We start from the raw sequence: 16,316 nt of genomic DNA on the forward strand, positions 1-16,316 counted from the left end.
CCCATCCAGGTTTGTGAAATCCTGCTCGGGCCTATTTGATAGGACTGCAGAAATGGTCACGTCAGTATTCAGCTAAAAAGATTTGTACATTGGTTACATATATGCTTGTACATACCTAGATTATATACAAAGAAGCTGTGGCCAGCCAAGGTTTGGGGAGCCAAAGGAAATTGGGTTCCTTCCTAAAGGGAACCCTTGGCCTTAAGCGCAGCTCAGCGATGCTCCAGACTAGAGCTGTGAGCTCATCTCAGTGCGCCTGACCGCACCAGGCTGAACCTTAATCACTTTAAGTCAGATCCCACCGCTGTTTTATTTCCACTGCTTTTTTTCAAATTCAATTATTAAAAGGGAAAACAAGAAAAATCTAATTATGATGGATTGAGAGGCCCAGCTCAATGTCAAACAGTCACTAGAACTGATTCATCCACATCCAGCTTCTCCCACTGAGAGCCAGACCTCAACAGTCATTACGTGCTGGTACAAAAAAGCACATTGCCTATCATTTATTGTTACCATCAAGAAAATTTGGATTAAGACAGAGCAAATAACGATGCAAAGTGACCATGCTGATGAAATGCTATTGTCCTTTCTCCAGTGCAGGTGATTCTACCTTGGTACTGAACTCATTAATGAAGAAAAATGAAGAGGAAAAAAATGGTCAAAGAGCCTGTGTTTTCCTTTATCATCTCTAAACCAAGATGGGCACCACCAGAACACCAGCAGGCTGGCAGCTTTCAAAAGAACAAGTGGGATTCCTTCCCCTTCGGAGGCAGATTCCATTTTCATTATTTCTCTGTCAAGTTCCTGACCTACAGACCAGAACTTTAAAGCTTTTATGGTTTTCCACCACAAAAGCCTCTTCCATATCAGGAACATCTTGTAACTTGTTACGAAGATGTCTGCTGTAAAGTCTGTTTTATTGGCATGTAGAATTGCACAGGAGAGGCACAAAATAACATTATCTATATGCCCACCAATCACCTTCTACTTCATAGCTGCATCATCACCTCCAAGCCGTTAATTCTGATCAGATTTATATTCACCACACAAAGCCATCCAGGCACATACACATCTAATGGTTGGTAAATCCAACCAAGGGCTGGTATATTCCCCAGTTTGCTCCTCCAAGGACCATCAGCACATCAGAGCAAAGCTGAGACGCTGAGTAATTCTAGTGTCACCACGGTGTTTTATATACCTAATGCTATCATCTAAAAACACAAAGTCATGTACTGCATGATTATAACCTCAAAAACAAACAAATAACTGATTTTTAGTATAATTACTCACATGGGGAAAACAGAAGAAATCAACCCTACTAGTTAAGGAGAAAGAAAGGGCCCAGTAACTGTATCCCAACTATACTGGTGCTCAACACATCGGGAATAATCAGCTTTCAGTGCTGGCTTTCCTGAGTCACTTCAGCTAACCAAAACCTTTTTAGTTTAGATGTGGTGTTCATCCCAGCAATGCCATCACCATCTGCATTTCTGCATATTGTGACAAAAAAAGAAACCAACACAACAACAAAACACTTCATGTCCTGTCATCCTAAAGCCACCGATAACCTGACTTTTCACATGTGGCCACATAACCAGCGCGACTGTAAACTAAAGCAGCTTCTGATCAGACTGATTTCAGAGTTAAAAACCAGAATGTAAGCACACCAAAAATACAAGGTGCAGGAGACTACAGGGACAGAACTAGACAAGAACAGACATTTAGTTCTTGTTCATATGCCCTGCAAACGCTTAAACTGGGGCACTTCAACTCCTCAGTGAGTTTCTGTTCCAAGACATCCTTAAGAGAAGGGCTGGGATTATCACAAAAGCATCAGTTTAAAAAAAAAGAAAAATCAAAACAAACCAATCCATAGTTTAAAAGTGAAAATGTGGCTGTGAGCGTGGCTGAAGGACGTTCCCGGCGCAGGGAGGGGTGCGCGGTGACCTCAGCTGGGCCCGGCAGCGCTCTGTTCTGCTCATGTCTTCCAGACAGGCAGCTGCCATCCAAGCCCTGCTCCTCAGAATCAATGAGCAAATTAAAACCAATAACATAAATTCTCTTGCGATCAAAAGGCAGCATCGTGCTTTAATGAGCCATTTTATGAAGATGTCATTAAAGTCCAATATTAATCCTGAACATGACGCACAGAAGAGAGACCGAGGGCAGATCTCTCAGTGTCCTTTGCTGCATCACTCAGGAAAGCTGATATTTACCCTTCTGTGCATTCCTTCCCATTGCCATTGAACTGAATCTCTGCCTTTCGCTTGGAGTGAATCCCAGAAGTGACAGATGCAATAAGCATGAAGATTTAACTTGAAAAAATCCAATGATGTTTGAAAAGGCAGCTCACTAGAAGACAGAGTAATGCCAACAGAGAACACAGGCGCACACAAATGCTGATTAAAGCAATCTGTACAAAAGGCTACAAGTGACCATTGAAAAATTACTATTATGAAGTGTTATATTAAAACAAATGCAAAGCAAATATTGCTTGACATGTACCTCAGTGTGTCAGGTCTTACTATGGCTACTGAAAATACTAGATATATATACACAAAATAAACATGCATGGGCTTTATCACAACAGTATTTGATCTTCTACCTTTGTGTACACAGTCTTTAGCAAACACGAATATTAGCTGCAATAAAACGTCTCGGTGAGCGCACAGCCATCTGTTTTTCCCCTTGAGCAGAAAAGATGATTCAAGGCTTGTTATCGAAATGAAAAATCGAATATATCCTCTCCCACCTCACACACAAGATACCCACTGTTCTCTCCAGCCACCGCACATTCGGCACATCCGAACGCGCTTCGTGCAGGACAGACTGTGCCAGTTCACACCATGTGCCCACACTCGAGCAGCACCGCGCTCCTCCCCAGCATGTGCTTATCGAGGCACACGGAGAGAGACGATCACGCTGGGTTATTTGGATACGGCCTGGCCTAAAATTAAACCAGAAACAGTCTCAGCAAAGCTGGAAAGCCAGCCACAGCCTAGTACGTTCACAATGTCACTGTTTCATTTTGCTAACATCCTTGGTCTTGCTTGCGTTAATCCACGCGCACATCTGCATGAATAGGCTGAACAGACCTGCTCAAACAAACACGCACAGGGCTGAAACTACAGCTGTTCAGAAAAACACACAACGCTAATGCATATCACTTATCTTCAACAATAAAACTGCATCAATCAGTTTTACTTTTGTTCCCAGACAGCTTCCAGACTCTGGGTTTTTTTTAAATAAAAAAAACCCTCTCTCCTGTGCAGTCACAGCATCACATTGTCTAGACCCGGGTACCACAGCGGAACGTTTGTGTGCTTGTGCACTGGATGCCTTTCCGTCTACCGTGAGTGAAGAAGCGGCTTATTTCACAAAGCACAGATAAACAGTACCCTTTAAATATCTGGCATATTGCTATTAAAACAGTGCGGCTTTTTGTATAGAAAAACAAAGCCCAGGAACACGTCACACAAGCCAGGACTTCACACATCCCCTGAACAGACTCGGAAGAGCCAATAAATAATGGCGTGACATGTACCCGGCCAACAGGAGTGTAAATAATAATAATAATAATAATATTAATTTTAAAAAATTAAATCCTTTAGTCCTCTGCAATGTTACATGGTGGCAGTGGGGACGCAGCGGTCTGGGGGCGAGAAACACGCCGGTGCCAGCGAGCTGCTGCTGCATCGCCATGAAAAAAAAAAAAGAGGGGGGGGGGGGGGAAAGGAACAAACGTGATGAACTGAAGGAAAAGGAAAAAAAAAAAGAAAAAAGAAAAAAAATACATTAAAAAGCACAACTGGTCCTCTCCGTGCAGGAAGCAGCCGGGCTGGCAGTGGCATCAGGTGTGTGTGCGGCGGGAGAGCCCGGCCCCGCCGCCCCGCCTCGGGCGCGTCCCGCCGGCAACCTGCGAGCCCCGGCCGGATGCCGGACCCGCCGCGACCCCGGGCGCTCCGCTGCCTAAAAAGGCGGGGAGCGGGGGAGCAGCCCCGGGCCGGGGAGGGCGCTTCCCCCCGCAGGCCCGGGCGCTGACAGCGGCCGCCGCTTCAGGAAGGGCTCGGCGGTAACAGCCGGCCCCACGCAGGAAGAGCCAGCCCGGCCGGCCCCGCGCCCGCCCTGCCCTGCCCTGCCCCGGCGCCCGCCGCCGCCCTCCGGCGGGCACCGCCGCCTCCCCTCGGCGGGCCGCCCGCCGCCCTCCCGCCCAGCCAGCTGCCGCCCGCCGCGCCGCAGGGCGCCGTGCCCGCTCCCCGGTTCCGTTCCCGCCTCACGCCGCGCACCGCGATCCCGAGCCGCCTCCCCGCGTCCGCTCCTCAGCCCGGCGGAGCCGCCTCCGCCGCCTCCCGCTGCCGCCGCCGCCGCCCGACTGACCGCGGCGGGGCGGGGGCGGGCAGCGCCGGCGCAAGGCCACGCCCCCTTGAGCCCGCCTCCCCACGGCGCGCCACGCCCCCTCCCAACAGGCACCGCCCAGTTCCGTGCCTTCCCGTCCCGCCTCTCCCGGCGGAGGGCGGGGACGGGGAGGTGAGTGGCGGCTCTCTCAGCCAATGGTGGCGCGGCGCTCGGCGCCACGCGTGGTCGCGTGCGGCGCTTCTTCCTCCTCCCCAGGGGCAGCCGGTGTCACCCACGGGACCCGCTTGAGGGACCTGGGGCCGCGCTCCGGCCCCAACGCTCCCCTCGCTCCTTCGCGGCCCCGGCGGGGACGCGGCAGGCCGGTTCCCTTCTTTCCTCAGCCCCTCGGCGGGTCAGCGCCCCGCGGTACTCGCGCTGCTCCCCAGCCGGGCTCAGGCCTCTCACAGCCCCACCTGCCGCCTCTCATCCTCCGCCCCGCGGTGTGCGCAAAGCTGGGATGTACCGGCGCAAGGACACGGGGGGTTTGGGGCACATAAACAGAAAATTGTGAGGTACAACCCCACGGATGTGGCCCCTCGTGCCCAAGCACAAATGTCGATGGGTGCAAAACTGAAGAGAGCCAACAGTTCTGCAAGAGAAACCAACCATGTCGCCTCGGTTTGTTGTGCTGTGGCCTGTTGCTGCCATGGAAAATGTCATCACCAGCAAGATGGGGACGAAAGGAAAGCTTAAGCCCCTGCTAAAAATCCCACTTTAATGAGAAGTACAAAACAGTGACTTGAAACCAAAGATTCTCCCCATTGCACTAAAAGTAAAAATGCATTTGGGAGCAACACGCTCATAACTGCTTATAATCACAGTTTGGAGAAATACGCGTGTCGTGATGAGCTGAGACCCCTCCTGTCACCCCATAAAACTGGCTTATATGTTTTTAAAGATGGTATTTTTATCGCTGCTGTTCAGTGGAAGGAGCTAATGGTTATTAATACAATATGCAGTAAGAAGGTGGGTGCCTTTGCAGCCAGAACCTCAAGGCACGCAGGGAGATACCTCAAATACTGTGATTTTCTGTTCCTCCGGGGAACTCAAAGGGCGGACGAATGATGCGCGATCAGGGCCCACATCGCACAGTGTTTACCATACATGGCCAAAACCAAAAGCTCGTCTGACTTCCTGATTCGTTTTGACCAATATTTGCAAATTCATTTGCATGTGGTTAGGTGCTTAAAGGGGCCTAATTTTTCAGGGGAGCGACACACCCGTAACTCTGCTTATAATCAGAATTTGGAAAAATACGTGTGTTGTGATGAGCTGAGAACCCTCCTGACACCCCATAAAACTGTGACAGCACTGTGAGCCCCCCTGTTAGGTGATAGTTGGTGATAAAACATGCAGAAAACCTCGCAGAGATACATGGTCATGGGCAGACTGATCACAGCTGATGGAAACATCAGCTGCCACCACAGCTACAAATTGAACAAACCTTATCCAGCATTTGTTAAACTTTGGCACTAGTCTAACCGCTGATTCAATAAGCAGGAAAGTCTCGCATACTGAAGCAACACCTTGATAAAAAGAAATCCTACACCCAACGATGAGAGCTGCGATTCCGCATCCCTGCCACATGCTGCCCACAGCACCAATTCCTCATAAATTCATCCCTTCCTTCCGACAGCCAGTCCAGCACACGCGCTCTCCACCCTCCTCCCTCAAACAAGCTCTTGAAAGCTAAAGAAGAAGAAAACAAAAGCAGTTTGGCAGCCTCGGCGCAGACCTGCAGGTAATCTGCAGTTTAGTGGGTTTAGACTGTGATTCATATTTCCTGCGTAGGTACGTGACTTGCTGAAGGTCACACAATGAGTCAGTGACAGAGCTGAGTGTCTTGACTGCCAGTCCCTGGGCCATTAACTTATTAGGGTTAAAATTTTATAAAGCACTATTAAAACAAGCATATGAAATGGTACTTAAAAGCGTTATGCATATGTATAGCTCCTTCTAGCTCAGAAGAGCGGGCAAGCTTGAAATGACATTTGAATCGTGTAGCAGGTGATGCTTCACCCTGGACTGAAAAACAACAAGAAGGCAGCAGTACCCAGCATTACCCAACCAAGGAAGGCTTTTAGCATCCGTCTAAAAGAAGGGTGATGCACAGAAAGACACGAAGTTAATTTTTTTCCAGGGAAATCTGATTGAAACCTAATGTTCTCAAAAACTGCCACCTGAGCAGTGCACATTGTCGTTTCAGGGATGGATGTTCCTGCACACCGCTAGCTCGACATGGCGTTAGGGGGACTCAGAAGGAAATGATACTGTTGAATTTTCACTAGACCTTCCTGAAATGTTTGGATGGAAGTGCCCCAAAGATCACTGAGATCCTGACCTGGATTAACGAGCCGTTTAGATCACCAACAGCTCAACGTGTGAGGTGATGAAGAAGTGATATTAATTTCAGGCTGAAGTCTTCAACAGCAGGAGGAAGGCTGGGAGTTTACACATGCTCTTTGATTCCACCATAAACAGTAATCTTCATCACTTCAGCTGACTAAAATCACTGCAACAAACAGTACTTAAATTATAGCCAGAGTGATGTAAGCCTAACAACTTGTCAAAATATGTCACAAATTCTCATTTTTGTAAAGGAAAATATCCTATTACCAAATTCTTGCAGCTACAAGGAACCACACAACAAAGTTTGTCCCATTTTATCACTACCAACACACCTGATTAGTAAATTTCACAGAAAATATTCAGAATTTACTCAAAACTACATTTTGCTACTTTTATCCATCCCCCACACTTTACCCTTTGCTACATGGATGCACGATTGCTGCAAACGCCCTGTCTCACAGCTTTATACGGAAGCAGTGCCGTGTCTGCAGACTCCACCTCTGAAACTTATGTCAGCGGCTAAATTTAGCGTCCTCACAAATATGCATCAATTCCATCACTGCAATAAATCACGCTGGTGTGTTCCTGTGATGAACTTGACGTGCCTTTTAGGTAATGCGTTTGCTGTGCCCGACCATCTTCCTCGCCAGTGTGGTGGTTTTAGTTTGGAACAGCAAAGAAAGCAGCACCAAAAGGTACATGGGTTATTTGCAAGTCTAGAGCACAGCTCATCGCTGGCTGCCCGGAGATGTGGTACCCAGCACAGCTGGAAAGCCCCTGCACCTGCAGCACATCATGGGGCAAATCAGTTGCAGAATCAGGTATGAAAAATCCCAGAAATGCTTGTTTGTGAGTCCCCTCCCTTGATGCTGTGTGGGGTTCATACTAAAAAAATGAGCATTTTTAGACAACTAAATAAGACATTAAAATAAACCCTTAATGGAAAATAGTGCAGTATAACCTGTTTGCAGGGGACTTCACTAGGATGGATGCAAACACCTCTTTCTAGGAGAAATTTTGTTGGCTTTGCCCTTTGGCTGATACGATGCAGCTCTGAGCAGCCTTGGGTGGATGCAAACCCGGCCGTTCAGAGCCAGTAAAGTCACTTGAGGCATGAATTTGTCTTGAACGTTTCAGTTTGCTTAAATCCTCATCACTAAATCTATTCCGAATGAAGGGAAACAGCTTTTGGAGGGTTTAGAGAGATCAGCAATTTAAAGTCCTGTTATTTTGCAGCTTAACTTCTAAGCCACACAAAACATGCTGGACATGACTGTGTTTTGGACTTCTGTGCATGGAGTAGCATTAAATCTACCCTTTCCACCTTGTTTTCTCAATGTCTGTTGGCACATATCGAATGGCAAGGGCAGTTTTATTAAAGTGCTTACAAACCTGGTTTTTAAGGGACATTTCAACAATCATCAAATGCTGAGCAACTGCCAAGACAAAACTGTACAAACAGCCACCGTGTAGCAGCTCTGGGTGCTGGTGCATCACTTCTGGCTCTGACGGGGTTTGTTCTGCCCAGGGAAGCATGGCCCTGCACTGTTCCCTTCCCCAGATCCAGCACCAGGGAGCAAAATCCCTTTGGTTTGGCTTTATTCAATCCTTGGCCAGAAAGGGGAGCTGTAGAATTATGGAATGGAGATAAGGAGAGCAAAATGTTCCATCCCATTATTAAAATAACGGCGGGGAAGGGAGAAGGGTACAAGGGTGCATCAGAGCATGTGGACAGGGAGGAAAGAGGAATACGTGGACTGAAGCAGAGGGTTAGAGTCAAGAACCCTTGATCTTATTCCACCCTTTATCTGTGTGACATCGAACAAGTCCCTGCGCTACTCCCAGACCCGTAAATTGGGGTGGGATCACAAACCCCCTCCCCAAAGGGCGGTGGAAATGGCACGGACAGGGCTTGTGCGGTGTGGGGGTGGAAGATGGAATGATGAGTAATAATTAGTGAACATTAGCTCAGGATGGCTATTAATAATTTATGCTATTGTTATTAATGATTTAAAATACATTTCGTAAAGCACTTTGTCACTACATGTGCACACCCTCATGCCTGTTACATGCAGTAATAGATGTCGTACACATCCCCGACCTACCCTAGAAATACCTGCTGCCCACAGGTTTTGCAGTGAAAGGAAATCTCAAAATGAGATGCAAACTCATCTATTTCCTCATTTCTTCTTATTCACTGTACAGGATCATGACTTTTTTTTTTTCTTTCTTTTTTTCCCATTTTTGCGGTAAAGGGGAGGTGATCCCAATCCCTAATTAAAATGTTGGGCCACCAAACACAAACGAAGCAATTAGTCGCAACAGATGGTATTTTCTTTGTTGCTATCTCCACTAGACCACATGATTAACTAGGAAGAGAGAGACAAGAAAGCAGAACACACACACATGCACACACACACACACACACACAAAAAGAAAAAAGCAAAAAGCAAGCTGTATTTTATTTACAACGTGAATATCTTGGGATTGACACCTCCTATCATTCTGAAATAGCAGAAAAACCCCAGCCAGGCACAGGTAGCGAGAGGCCAGGCTGGCGCTGGGCTGGGATCCCTGTCTCGTCCTCTTTAGTCAACCCCTTTGGAAGCCTTTGGCCATCACGTTCTGTTTCTCTCCCTGCTGTCTACGATCAAGTTGGACCAAAGGTGCTGGAAAAATCAGAGGCGTAAGAAAGGAATCACCTAAGGGCAAATATACGTGAGGTGTTTGTGTTCAGTTAGGCAGCGTGAGATTTGGGAAGATGTATGTTTAGAAATTGATTAAAAAACACAAAACAAACCAAAACAGCCTATGTCATGGATATAGCAAAATGAGAAGCCACTCCTGCTCTTCTTCATTGTGACGTTTTCACACTTCAGCACTGAAATAGATGGTCTTGACCCTCTTGCAGGTAAATGTATATGAGAAGCGATCCAGCTGTAGCCAGCACTGCCGTGGGGATGCACCCAGAACTCTTGTGGTCCCTTCTCACCCCCTTCCATCACCTATTGCATCCACCGCCCCATTGCTAAGGAAAAAAATCCCTCTGTCCAATCAGGCTGCTGAAAATGTGCCAAATCAGCCGTGCCCATAAATCACACAAATCTCCCACTCAAGCACTCAAGGAGGGGCTGCGCAGATCCAGACACCCCGATAACGCCAGCACCAGCCCTGCTTCATGTACGGAGCCTCAACCTGTCAGCTGGCGGGTATTTAACAGTGACAAATACCTCACGACCCTATTTCTTTACATCGTGAGAATGATAATGTCTCCTCTGATGCTTCCTGAAAGGATAGGATCTATTTTTCATCGCTGTTGGCTTTTTTGTTATCACTGACACACACGCAAACTCTGCAGCACTGCTCAGATTCTGACTTGGTTTCCTGACTTCTGTGAATGAGAGTGATTGACAGCACAATGCACTGAGCACAGTGGATAATCACACCTATTTTTTATGTAAACATGCTATTCAGTTCAAAGCTAGCATAGATTTCCTGTGCCTTAAAACATTGATTTTCCCTTATAAGGGAATCCACAGTTGCAGATTGTCAATAAAGAGAAGATGCAAGTTAACCAGCACAGCTCTGACATGTTTCAAACTCTCAAACAAACGTTTCTCATCTCTCCCCATTTCTGCAGAACTGCTGTTTTACCAGTAAAATGTCAACAAAGTTCATCTATCCGTAAGTTTTCCAGTGAAAGGGTTTCCAAGTTGATGTCATTCTCTTGAAAGTCTCATTCAGCCAAGTCACAGTGCAGGAGAAAAAGAAGCTAAGGAAAAGAATTCCTCCTTCTCATGCTATAACTAAAATAAAATTATATTGACTAGAGAGAGGTAAATAAGCACACGTGACAGGGGAAGAAAGTATCATATGGGCATTTTTTGCACAGTATTGATGAAGAGCAGTAAGGAGAGCTGGATATTATGTATATTTATATACAGGAGAGTCTTAAAAAGCAAATCCCTTTCTCACAAAACGATTTTGCGGCATGAAGCACTTTTACCAGCGTGCTGGTACCAACGCCTGATTTTTGTCCTGCATCCTAACAACCACAGATCAACACCTGTCCCCAGTGCATCCCAGCTGTTGTGACAAAGCAGGTATTGTCCCCAAAGCCCCACATCCTCCATGTTCCCACCCCCACAGCACCACGCAGCATCACCTTCACACCTCACCTTTCCTGGCAACGCTGGGCGCCGCTGCTGCCCCCTCCACCGACTTGGACCTTTCGAAGGTTTTCTTTGCGTCAGCGACTTTCAGCACGTTCTCGTCCTCCTGACTCTTCCTCCCGTTCTGCTCGGGCTCCTCCGAGCCCCCTCCTCCCGTGGTCCTGCCTCCCGCTCTCTGCTCCTTGGCCGGCGTCGCCGCATCGCCGCGGGGCTCCAGCAGTGCCTCGGTCATGGCCACAGTCCTGCTCATGCTCAAAGCCAGACTCTCCTTGCTGTGTGACCTGACAGGAGGGGCCGGGGGGATTTTTTTCTGGCTGTATGAATTGAGTAGCCCTGCATCTGCTTCACTTTCGAGCTGTTCCAAGCTCTCCAGGAGCTGGCTGCTGCTCTGTCGTGAAAGCTTTGTGGTGTCTCTAGCCACCGAAGTATAATTTGCAACCGCAGAGACCATTCTCTCGAGGTTTTTCGCTACCTGCTTGTCTGGATCCTCCTCACCGTTCTGGCAAAGGTCCGGGATGCTGTCGGGCTGGGGGGCGAAGCTCAGCGCCTGCCTGAAGCTTTCAGCTGCTTTGCTGCTTTCTCTGGCGACATAGGAAACAGCTGTTGTCACCTCCTGTTTGCTTTGCAAAAGGTAATCCATGAGTATGGCGTTCCGCTCAAAGCTGTCTGACCTGATGGGGACACTGGGCTTGTTGCCCTCCGAGGAAGAGTTCAGGTTCAGTTTATTTACCTGCCTGCTGTCTGCGCTGCTTTCCGAGTCTGAACAGCTCATCTGCCTCCCCAGGGCTCCTTGCAAAGTGTTGAGCCTCTTTAGGCTCGGACTTGCCACCTTCCCATCTTCTGGGTATCCCTCGTGGATCACCAGGACGTTCTGCTCTGTCTCTTCCCATTCCTCCTCGGATTCTGCTTCTGCCTCCTGGATCAGGCGCCGGTACTCGCTCTCCTCCAGCCTGTACACCACTGGCTTCACCGTCCTGCCCGTGCCCGCTCGCCCATGCCCAACCTCCAGCTCGTACACCTTCGGAGGGGCTTCTCCCTCCTCCCTGCTCCTGCACGCTTTTGACATGAGGCGCTCCTCCAAGTCGGGGTCCCCCGCCAGCCCCCCTCGCTGCCTGCTGCTGCTCATCTCTGATGCCTTGGCAGGGCTTCGCGTGTCGGGATGGGGAGGGTCCCCCCTCTCCAGCTCGTGCCCCAGGCCCTCCTGGCCAAGCTGCAATGGGGAATAATCCTCGCACGTCCCCGGGGAGCCTCCCCGGGGAGCAGCACAGTCTCTGCCTCTTGCCTTCCTTGTGTCATCCTGCAAATATCCACAGTACTGCCAGGTGGAGGCTTCCATGGCCGGGAATTCGAATCACCGTAATTTCTGGTCCAAATGCTTTAAAACTGGCCAAGCCAAGATTTCTTCCCACCTTGGGTCTCGGCAGCCTTTCGGCACCGCCTTCTCCTTCCTCCGCTACTGGGAGAGACGGAGGCAGCTTGGAAACCTCCGTGCCTGGGTCATGTGAATCGGCAGTTTTTAGCCTCCTGGCCAGCAGAGATGAAAATAATGCACGTTGGCGCGATGGAGCCCATCCTCTGCGGCTGGCCAGGAGGCTCCCTCACACAACAGCTGTCAGGCTTGATGCTACGCTGGTCCCTACCCAAATATATCCCACCTGGAGAACTGGAAAAGCAACCCCCCAGCTTCTAATTTGCTGGTCCATAGCACTTTACAGGCAGGACTTGCTCCCCGGCTGCATCTTCAGGGACTCTGCTCTTTTCCCCAACCTGCTGCAGCAACAACTCCCTGCGGTCCCGTGCAGAACCCTCCCTGGCTCCCCTCCGATCTCGCTGCTTCCAGAGGGGATTTACTGCCAGGTCATCTGCTGTGGCTCGTCTGGGCAGGATCAGCTCTGGCAGCTCCTCCGTGGGGTTTGGGGAGAGCTCGGGAACGCGCAGCCGTGTCCCTGGCGCTGCCCCCCCGCCCCAACACGGAGCATCTGCCCCAGGCTCCTGCCTTGGGCTGTGTCCCAGCGATTCGGGGAGAGATGCCGCCTGCACAGAGCACGCCGGGATCAGCTGGAATGATCTGCGGGAATACGTTATTGCGAAAGGAATTGCTGTGACATAAAGAAAAAACATATCTACCCGAGATAAACAGAGAAGCCTGACAACAGCCTCAGAAACAAGTTTCTCTTAGGAGACTCCAAAACATAACTTATGAAAAATCCCTATTAACGCTCCGGGCATTTCTCTAAACAACTCTCTGAGCAGAAAGTTCTGCCCTTTGGATAATCCTTCTGCCAAACAGGCTCCTGTAAACTCTCTGGAGGGAGGGGGAGCAGCAGGGCTGAGGGCTCTGCTCCGTTTATCCACAGCCGGGATGCCTGGCATTGCAGCGGCCGCTGCAGCTCCCACCCCGGCAGCTCTTCCCCAGCGTTTTGCCTTTTATGGTGCAGGAGGTGCCGGCTGCCCGAGCCGGATCCAGGGAAACATCCAGGGCGGGATGCAGGAAAACACCTAGATGGTTGCTAAAGAGACGTGAGCAGCGCAGGCACCTCCGTGGAGCTGGGCGATGCTGAGTTACCCCAGTGTCAGCCCAGAGACTTTGCAAACAGCCCCCAGCAACCCGCTCGCCAGTCCCGAGTGTCCTGACGGTAGTCGGCGGGGCTGGGAAATCCTCATCCAGAGCCCAGGGATGCCGGCAGCCCCTGCGCTCACTCGGGCTGCGAGGGTGATGCCTGGACCACAGTCTCTCATGATGCCACCACCTCATCCCATGCCCCACGGGCTGGCTTGGGACCGAGTGCCGGCCTCCATCAAAGCAAAGGAGCGAGGGACGACATTTATCTCAGCCCTTATCAGCCAGCCAGGCCCCCTCGCAGAGGGAGGTTTTTTATCAGTGCACATTGCAGAGTTGCTCTGCAGCGAGACAAAACACCATTTGTTACCGCTGGAAGTTGGCGATCCCTGCTGGGGCTGCCCAAACAAACACAGCCTCTCCCCACAGGGCCGGCCGGGCTGCCGAGCCACGCCAGGACCCACTGATGGCCCTGGCTTGGAGGGCACCTCGCAGCACTGACCCCCACAGGTACCAAAACACTGCAGCGAGATTTGCTGAGGGTTGTGAGTGACAAAATGTAAAGCCAAGTCGCCTCTCCGTGGGATAAACTCGCCCGACTCAGGCACACTTTCCATTGGCACAATGATCTGATCAATAATTCAGGCTTCTCCCCCTTGAGCCAATGCCAAAGCCAAATACACTTCAGGTTTCTCATAAACCATCATGATTTGGAGATATCACCTTGATTTTTTTGGCCTGACCGTAGAGCCCAGGGCCGGTGTGGAAGCTGCACAGCCAGGTCATTTGCCCTTGGTTCGCTCTGCTGTGTTTTGTGTCGCTGTCCTGCGAGCGGCTTATTAAACACCCAGCAAAGTCTGACACGGGAGCAACGTGGTTTCTGCTCCCAAACCGTCTGCATAAAAGGAAATGGCAGCTGCTGCAACGTCGTGGCTGCTGCCCCATCCTTCAAACCAGAGAGGAAGAGACTTTTAGGGAAGCTGCAACGCCCAGGGTGAGGGCCGAGGCTGCAGCAAACCCAAGCGGCTCATGGCTGCTCCCAGCTGCATAGCGGAGCTGCTGCTCTTGGTGCAAGATGCACATGTGTGTGCACACAGAGGACCTGTCACTGCAGGAACTCCCATCAGCATCTTTGCCACGGCCTGAGGGAGGAGGAGCCGCCCCAACAGCTCAGCCCTGCATCCCCTGCCCCTCCATCCCCTGCAGGAACCCGCTCGTCTCACGTCCCCATTGCTGACTCTTTGCTTCTGCTTAGAAAAATCATAGAATCACAGAACAGTTTGGGTTGAAGGGTCCTTCCCAGCTCACCCAATGCCACCCCTGCCATGAGCAGGGACATCTTCACCAGCTCAGGTTGCTCAGAGCCCCGTCCAGCCTGGCCTGGGATGTCTCCAGGGATGGTTCATCCACCACCTTTCTGGCCAACCTGGGCCAGGCTCTCACCACCCTCAGGGCCAACAATTTCTTCCTCACGTCCAGCCTGAATCTCCCCTCCTTTAGTTTAAAACCATCACCCCTTGTCCTATCACAACGCATCCTGCTGAAAAGTCTGTCCCCATCTTTCTTATCGGCCCCTTTTGAAGCCAGAAAGGCCACAATAAGGTCTCCCCAGAGTCTTCTCTTCTCCAGGCTGAACACCCCAACTCTCTCAGCCTGTCAAAAAGTCCCAATACTGGTGCCTGCTCAGAGGTCAGCGGGGGTGTCAGTGGCCCCAGAGGTGTCACCCGGGGTGCAGGAGCCCCACGTCTGGAGCAGCGGCTCCTCCTTGCCACAGCGTCTCAGGTGTTGAAGTGCAGCCCTGGCCCTTTGCCTCCTTTCTGCTGCTTCTCTGCATACATCACTATGTTCCCCACAAACAGCCCCTCCCACCTGCCAAACCTTATCTTTTACCCCAATAACACCATTACAAGATCTGCTCACCACCCCTGCAGCCTCCCAACCCCAACATGAAACCGGGAGATGCTGGTAGGGACTAAATCCTCCACCCAGCAGGGGCGAAGAACAGACTTAGAGGGGTTTTGAGCAGATCCGCTCCTTTCACATCACCGCTCAGTGCCGTTTGTGGGTCCTCCATGGGGCAGGTGATGCAAGGGGCCTGGCTGGACCTTGTGGGGTCCCCCTCATCCCAGGTACCACCCAGGGGGCACCCGGCTACCACAAGCTGCCCGTGGACTCTTCACGGTCTGGCATCTCCTCTCACCAGCAGGGCTATAAATAAACTCTCCAATGCCGCTGGAGAGAACTCTTGTTGCTCCAGATGTTGCCTAGCTTTGCCATAGCAACATCACAACAGGATGCAACATTCGGCCGTCACAAGAACCGCTCGGTAAAAGAACCAACTTTCAATCATGACAAGAACAACAAAAAAAGATGCACAGACTCACCGGTGGTCCCAGTGCCGTTTCAGTCCCGTCTCGCGGTGCCTCTGCAACGCATGACCTCGCACACACAAATGGCCACGGTGGGAAGATCTCCAGCTTTGGGGAGCCGAGAGGAGCAGGGAACCAGCCAAGAGAAACGTGAATTAACTGAGCTAACAGCAAACATCTGACTCCCAGATGGCATTGGCTAAAGGTGAGAAAGCTGTTGTGGTGGCAGATCAGCTCAGCACCCACCTAGGGAAGAGCCACGTTTCCAGCCGAGATGCTCGCAGGTGTCAGGAGAAGACAAAAACTCTCACAAACCCACCTCCTGGGGGCCCGAGGCTCCATCCTCTCCAGATTATTTTCCCAGCTGAACTGCTGCCCATGCAAAGCTGTGAGTGCAGCCCAGAAACGTGCCGGTGACACATGGTGGCATCACTCGGCACATGCCACATATGGCTCCAGGGCAAAAGGACA

The 16,316-nt window shown here is 50.6% G+C and overlaps 1 protein-coding gene across 3 annotated transcripts in view; it reads right to left on the reverse strand.

The window, feature by feature from the left end:
• Positions 1-12,974, reverse strand: part of CORO1C (coronin 1C) — a 49,017-nt gene extending 36,043 nt beyond the window's left edge. The window contains exons 1-2 of one of the 3 annotated variants that reach the window (XM_071816177.1): positions 10,923-12,974; positions 9,291-9,413 (exon numbers count right to left, since the gene is read on the reverse strand). In XM_071816177.1, the coding sequence (XP_071672278.1) occupies positions 9,337-9,413; positions 10,923-12,252 (1,407 nt within the window). In that variant the 5' untranslated portion in view covers positions 12,253-12,974 and the 3' untranslated portion in view covers positions 9,291-9,336. Of the gene's footprint in view, positions 1-4,286; positions 4,418-9,290; positions 9,414-10,922 lie in introns of those variants that run through there. The other 2 variants (XM_065851257.2, XM_065851258.2) reach the window with 2 other exon arrangements.
• Between the last annotated feature and the right edge of the window lie 3,342 nt (positions 12,975-16,316).

This window comes from Patagioenas fasciata, chromosome 17 (genome assembly GCF_037038585.1).
Source record: "Patagioenas fasciata isolate bPatFas1 chromosome 17, bPatFas1.hap1, whole genome shotgun sequence".
In the NCBI taxonomy this organism is placed as follows: domain Eukaryota; kingdom Metazoa; phylum Chordata; class Aves; order Columbiformes; family Columbidae; genus Patagioenas; species Patagioenas fasciata.